At 35.2% G+C, this 7,207-nt stretch overlaps 1 protein-coding gene across 4 annotated transcripts; it reads right to left on the bottom strand.

Annotated features, from left to right (window-relative positions):
• Positions 1-471: 471 nt before the first annotated feature.
• DIS2 (Arp2/3 complex, 34 kD subunit p34-Arc) lies at positions 472-6,453 on the bottom strand. 4 transcript variants are annotated; one of them, XM_087322810.1, is made up of 9 exons: positions 6,281-6,451; positions 5,497-5,563; positions 5,082-5,289; positions 4,575-4,744; positions 3,648-3,725; positions 3,409-3,541; positions 1,817-1,908; positions 864-920; positions 472-773 (listed from the first exon to the last, which is right to left on the bottom strand). In XM_087322810.1, exons 1-9 carry the CDS (start codon positions 6,340-6,342, stop codon positions 702-704), a joined length of 939 nt encoding a protein of 312 aa, XP_087178936.1. In that variant the 5' UTR covers positions 6,343-6,451; the 3' UTR covers positions 472-701. The 4 variants fall into 4 exon arrangements, with proteins under 4 accessions (XP_087178936.1, XP_087178939.1, XP_087178937.1 ...); XM_087322813.1 differs by having other exon boundaries at positions 6,277-6,339; XM_087322812.1 differs by having other exon boundaries at positions 682-773; positions 864-936; positions 6,281-6,453.
• Between the last annotated feature and the right edge of the window lie 754 nt (positions 6,454-7,207).

Here is a 7,207-nt window from a genome sequence, read left to right as displayed (position 1 = left end):
TCATTGTATAAAAAATCATCTTTATGATAATGAAGTGAAATATTAGAAAGTTCACCACTACAAATACCAACATTGTGGAGGTCAAACCACTTTTATTTATAAATTAAATTTGAATAACCTCATAATTGTTCCAAAAGAACATCCACCATAAATGAGTGCTCATGGAGCAATGTTAGACATGACAACATGACATGAACTGTTGTTCTTCAATGAATCTATTCTCTCTACATGTTTCTATTCTTTCAACTTTGATATTGACGAAAATGAGATTCAAGGTTGATTTTTCAATCTACTGCAACTAAATGTACCTTACATAACAGTTTATGTATTATTATCATGAGGCAACCTTGAAGCAAACAATCATTTTGCTTTAGCAAAATAAAAAGTCATGTAGGATGCATAAACACAATGTTATCACATTTTGCTTTATCATGCAATTAGGTTTTGAAGATCTTCAAATTGTAGAAAATCTTTGATGCATGGTGACCTAAGTTTCAATTACTAATTTTTAAGATACAAACAGGACTAAATTTGACATTATGAAAATATTTCAAGACAGTCTAGTCTAATTTACATATCAAATGTAACTTTTCCAAATCTTCCTTTCTGCATTTAAGTCCTCAACTAGATGCATTATCAACACAAAAGAATGAAGAAACGGAGGAAGTGATGGTTACTAATTATATTGATAAGGCAATCTATTAAAGTCTTTTGAATGACCGCCCTTGGGTTATTGTTTTCTCCTCAACATCTGGTTTGGCTTTATTCAGAGTCTGCATCGATGTATCAATTCAAATTACGAATACATCTTCTTAACCTAGGAAAAATACACAATAAAGGAGCAAAGGACCACATTTCCTTACCTGAATGAGTGTGTCCATACGTCTTCTCATCCTTGTATGCATGAAAGCTTTAGAACACTGGAAAAAAGGACCACTAAATCCAAATCACGAAATCCAACATACTGAGCTAAAGAGATCCTAAGGCACTCCCTGACTAATTCTACATTATTTCATGAGACTATGTTCAATTAAAAAGAAAATATAAAACAATGCAAATATAGTAACTACATTATGTATTGTACAATATTTCCCAGAAATTGCTTAGCACCAGGAAAATGCAGCTTACATTCTAGTTATTTAACTTACTACCCTGAACCCCAAGAAGTGTCAAACCAAGTAGGGCCAACAACTTTGGATGTACAGACCAAAACCCTAAAACAGCTTGACAACAGCAAACAAAACCCCAAAAAGCTCATGCCTGCAGAAAATACCTAAAACCCATAAAATCTGAAGCTTTTTTAATGGATTTCATCTCCATGTCTGAGATGATTTTCAGATTTCACCTTTTTTGGATCTCGTTGGTTATTCTGACAACATAAGAGTTGTAAGAAGGTTAAGGTGTGACTCTAAAGAGAGCATCAGGGGTCTACCATGCACATTCTAAGAGAGACAAGAGTGCTGCCCTTACTCTATGCGCAGATTGAGATATACAGATAGATCCAGACCATCATCACTTGCTTTCAAAATCTTCCTCCACAATCCTTTGATGAGGAGGCATTTACTGATGAATGGCATTTTCAGATGATGCTCATTGGACTACTCTGGGTTTTTCTAGCACGATGACTATCACATAACACTGTTAGTCCTGTTCAATGTTATCGTTGTTTGCTCACTAGATTATTTCTTACTATGTAATCAATATCATATGATATCATGATTGTAAGAGAGAACTTAAGAAGATCCGAATGATTATGACCTAGTAATGTAGTATGAAATCAAATAGCATGGTAATAAACTTCCAAATGTTTAGATACCTTTATATGATAACTCACATACGCATGAAATGTACACAGGTTCCACACAGTCTTGTCCAGCTTATCACCCTCAACGTGCCTTGGAAGTATCACTATATAAAATGAAACAGAAAGTGCTCCATTAGAAAACAAATGTAAGGACATATAAATCAAGAAACAGAAAATAATTCTTTATATGCAAATTGACAAGAGAATTTTATATGTTCACAAAGAACTTATTCTGGGTGTTAATCAACCAGGGCGTAAGATGTTTCTTTTAGTAAAGACCTCTATATCTACCACAGATGGAAACAAAAGACCATATACTATGAAACCCTGATTGAGGGTATAATAAGTGCAATGGGGCTCTTGTACGGATACAAGAGATTTTGCAATGGACCTAGAGAGAGGTTGCAATGTTGAAAAGCAACGAAGTTCCCCAAAACTTTTTTACGGATAGGCTATTATCTTCTACACACTTTATAAAGTTCAGCTCCTCTATGTTTAGTTTATCCAAATTACATAAGAGTACACACATACTTTTATCTTCAATGTATTGGTAACCTGTTATCTCTATTTTGAGTATGTGAGATCTTATGTGCATACTACTGCACTGCATCATCATAATATTGATACTATGTACTATAAACTTTTAACTTCATGTGGTTATCTTCCATTTTATGAGGTGGCATTGAATTAGTGGCACAAAGAGTCAACTTGGATTCTCCTTTCTCAATGTGACTGTCCAAATTTCTTTCACTTCCCTTTTGCAACCCGTTTCTGAAGCCAATTCCCTAAATCTAAATCAAGAAAATTACTTTAGTGATTCTTGCGGTAGGTGTGCTAATCCCATGTTCCAAGTAGGTGACATTTTGAAATGGTGGAAGTTTATGTGCACATTTCTTGTGATAACAATACATTGATTGTGGAAAACTTCATGTATTGAAAGAAACATCAATCTGAATCAGGCCTCTTATGATTCCTGAATGGTCCTTCCATTGCATTGGCAGCTATACATGCAGGGGAAATTGCAGAATCTTGGCTATTGAGCCCAAAATAGAAAAAGGGCACCAGCTACAGTTGATTGACAGTATGAACCACCAGTCAATTCAATGAATCATTGATGTCTGCTATACCCATCAACAACCCAAAATCTTCAATACATAGTGACAAAGGCTTTCTGGAAACATATGCATGGTATAAGTGCAGTCTGAAGTTAAAGGCACGCTTTTTTAATGATAAAATTTACCTATTTTGAACAACATCGTTATGGTAGATGGCCTTATGTCATTATAAAAGTATTTCTGCATGATCCATAATATTACAAATGTATAATGCATTTCATGAATACATTCATTCCAATTTTTCTATGAATGTGGGTTCACATGCACATGCATACGTTTCAGTGATACAGCTTTATAACAACGAAAACTTTTATATTAACAGATAAACTTCATTTCCTCAGAATCATCAGCTTTAAAGTAGGGTCGAATACTACCAAGATTTGGAATCAATGGGAAAGTACTTACATTACATGTAATTAGAAAGAAAATAAGACAAAGTGCATTATACTTGTAAGGAATGATAGCAACGTAAAGAGTGGAGTGCATTACCAAAAGAAACAAATCCCGCATTTGCATCAAGTGCATAAGTAGGTGCACCCTTCAACTCTGCCGGGGGTTGAGGAGACCATTGACAAGAAGGAGCATTGTGTAATCCCCCGGTGCGCCTTGCTTCCATAAATTCCTATGAATTTTGACATGAAATACTACTTATTTATTGAACAAAAAGGTGCCAAAGGTATACGCATACAGAACACAGAAACTAGAAAATAGACACATAATAAACTTACTTGCAAAAAGGATGTTGCGAGTATACTATCATTATTATCCTTAAACCGCATAGGGAACACAATGGTCACCTTGTCTGGCTGCCACATAAAAACTTTGTATCATGCCCAAATTAGGATTCCATGATAGAAGATATTCAAACAATAATTCCCTACCAGATTTGAACTTTATTGTATCTAGACTATAGCCACAATCATCACTTTTGGAGTACCAGGAGTAGATACTATGTGCATACCCATCAAAACTACTTTCTGAGCTAGTGTTAGATATGCAATATATTGCAACAAATCTATCTTCTCAAGTGGGAAAAAGGAAGGTTTTGTGGCTTTTTACGAGAGGTAGAAAACAGCAATTCTTAAGAGAGAGCGAGTGACCAATATCTCTAGGGAGACATAAATTGCCAACAACTCTCCTAAATCGAAGAAGCTGACACATGAAACCATAACAAGCTGCATGGGAAAGGTGGTATCAATCATGTCTGTGAAGAAGTATAGATTGCCTAACAATAAAAGTTATGACAGATTCCGGTTCAGGTTTGCATGTACGTGAAGAAAAGCTTATGAGCTGAAATCAATATCTGAATGAAAATATAGAACAAAGCTTCCTTGATTCCAGCTCAAAGGATACAAACAATAGGGCATAATGAAAATCTCAATATAAAGCATGTGATAACGAATTTGAATGGCCCGTGAAGCAATGTAAATCACAAGTATTCCCTATCTCATGTGCTAATGGTTTCTGGCAGTGGTTGAGCTATTGTGACTATCTCGTTCCTCATCTATTACTGAGGGCTTAATAATAACTGAGCATGCTAAATTTGTAAAGCAATGTAACCATAAATGTTTTTCCTTTATGCTACATGTACTTTTATTAAACATAACAAATTATTTCCATGTTTGGAAGTAATTATATATATTTTAGTATATCACCTGTGGGATAACAAAGAAAGATTCTGTTGGTCGATGCAATACTGCCATCAAGCGATCTGCTTCAGGAGAAACAACTTTGGCTAAGAGGTGCTTTAAGACATCCCTTAAAGGTGCACCCATTACTATTGCTCGCAAACAAGCCACTCTAATCATCAACTGGATGCAATCGTCTACAATAAAAACCAACTGGTGAGATTTGATTTTGCAATCATATATATATGAAAACTTCAGAATAACATTGCATTTTTCTCAATCTCTGGAAATACCCTTATATTTTCATTATTTCCCATAATGCTCCTTGTCGGCCCCATCTCAATTAATGATGTGTGCTATGTGAGAATTTACATGCTCAATTTATTCCATTTTTCTGTCTTTCTGGAGATGACAAGGAACATTTGAGGAAATAAAAAAACATAAAGTAAGTTGGGGGAATCAGAGAAAATTTTGCGGTATTTTGAGAGATTTTCCATATCTATATTGATGTGAAAATAAATAACCATTGTGTACCTTCATCGGCTGGAAGTTTGGAGAGGTCAAGTTTTAGAGTAAGGTGAAAACCAGACTCTGGAGGGTCGATAATTTGTGCTATGGAGCCACATGAAGCTTTAACTGCATCTATTGCACCAAAGGGAAGGCCTCCTGAAAGAACAACTTCAGGAGGTGGAGAAGGAAGAGCTATTGACAAAAGCATTACTTTAGCATCATTTGATGAGGCCTGCAAAGAATTTAAAGTCATTCGTAATTGCAGTACTAGCCATAATAACAAAGAATCAGCATCACCATTTTGATGCTTCAGAATGCATACACAGTCTCTTGGGACTTCATGAATCATCATTTTGTGCAATCCCAGCTATATTGGGCTCCAAACTATTTGTTATCAACATTTGGTTTGAACAGCATAGAAATAAGCCCTTACACGCACCTGAATATGGTATCGTACATCATCAAACTCCACAAGATGATAGTCGAGCTCAATTGCCCGGTCCAAACTAGATGTAAAAACAACATCACAAACATTGGGCCGAAATAAAAATAAACTTACCACAAGTAAAAAAATTGTTACACATAACAAAAGATTGAACAATATTTTGAGAGTTTTTACATTAAATTATGTTAGAAACAAGGTCAATATGGTAACATTATATAGCACCGGCCCTCTAGGACTCGGAAAGTTCCTTTGATTTTGAATATGCATGATGTGTGGTGAGGTATAATGTATTTTACAGGCTGAAAATGGGGAACATAAACTTGCTTTCAGAGGAATTTGTGATTTCCAAAACTGGTAAAATCTATGCAAATTTTACAAAAGACAAAAGAAAAGTGATTTTGAGGAAGTTTTTATTGAGTTTAAAGAATGTGTATATTTTTCTGCACAATACTAGATTCCCACAAATGTGTGCGCGTGTGTATATATAACTGTTTATATACGAAAATACATGAGAACATCTCAACGGGCAAGTAATTTGATTAGTTAGGAAATGGACAGAAACATCGAATTCAGCAGGAAAACAATGGCAGTGGTATATTTCACAATCATATATACTCATTGATCTTCTAGAAAAAGAATAGATATGCATATAGGATAGATAGATCCATTTTCTAAAGAAAAGGGAAAGGAATGTTTGCATTACCAACAAACAGGAGAAAGGGAAAAAAAAAACATAGACGCCAGAAATGAAGGGGGGGGATACACGAGGATTACTTACTATCGGATGCGATGGATGAGAATCTGTTGTATGACGCGAGCAGGAGCTGAGAGCAGCAGCATGATAATGAATGAACGAGCTAGCAAGCAATCAAACCAGAGGAATGGAAGGAAGAAGAAGAAAGAAGCAATTCAAAAGCAGGAAGGCCTAAGAAAGACAGAAGAGAAGAGACAGACATAGATTGCATGTATGTATGTATGTATGTATGTATGTATGTATGTATGTATGTATGTATGTATGCATGTATGTATGCATGTATGTATGCATGTATGTATGTATGTATGTATGTATGTATGTATGTATGTATGCTCGTGTCTATTTGCTCCTAAATGATAAAGAGGCCTATGACACCTTCTGTCGTCCGACTATTCGTAACTCACCCGACTCTCACAAAGCAGGCGCCCAACTCAAATCAGTCGCCCGACCAAGTCAGAGGCAAAGCCCAACTCGAATGCAAGACATCAAAAACTACCCAAAATGTAAGACTTGAATTTTCTTTTTGACATCGAGACCATAGACCAATATGCATCACTTCCACCAAAATCTTCCAATTACATTGAACTCAAAACTCAAAACTCAAAATTTAAAATAACAAATCAACTTAACACAAAATGAAAACTTAAAACTTCCAAGATCTTGCAATTACACAGGACTTAAAACTTAAAAGTTAAAATAACAAACCAACTCAAAACTTTAAACTTTAAAAATTAGACAAACTTAAAACTTAAACCTTCAAATAACAAATCAACTTACGACTTAACAATTTCCCCACCACAAAATATTTCATACATAAAAAATTGTACAAAACCAAATTTCCTAAACCAAGATGATGAAAAGATTATGGTTCACGTCAGGATGATGGCAAGATGCAGCCACAATTCTTGCAGCAATTAGCATTCGAGTCCCTTGTTGTCAAGGTCAAGCCAT

Source organism: Azolla caroliniana, unplaced genomic scaffold, assembly GCF_043228905.1.
Source record: "Azolla caroliniana isolate FFs.n. ecotype wild unplaced genomic scaffold, voAzoCaro1.0.p SCAF_7, whole genome shotgun sequence".
Lineage (NCBI taxonomy): Eukaryota > Viridiplantae > Streptophyta > Polypodiopsida > Salviniales > Salviniaceae > Azolla > Azolla caroliniana.
Note: the sequence above shows the minus strand (reverse complement) of the source record. Positions and strands in the feature narration are given on the sequence as shown.

Excerpts from the sequence above, each read along its gene's own strand:
- DIS2 (XM_087322810.1), bottom strand. The coding sequence starts at position 6,342 with ATGCTGCTGCTCTCAGCTCCTGCTCGCGTCATACAACAGATTCTCATC. Across the intron at positions 5,290-5,496 it reads ATGTACGATACCATATTCAG|GCCTCATCAAATGATGCTAA; the intron begins GTGCGTGTAAGG and ends AATTCTTTGCAG. Across the intron at positions 1,909-3,408 it reads TGCGGGATTTGTTTCTTTTG|TGATACTTCCAAGGCACGTT; the intron begins GTAATGCACTCC and ends CATTTTATATAG.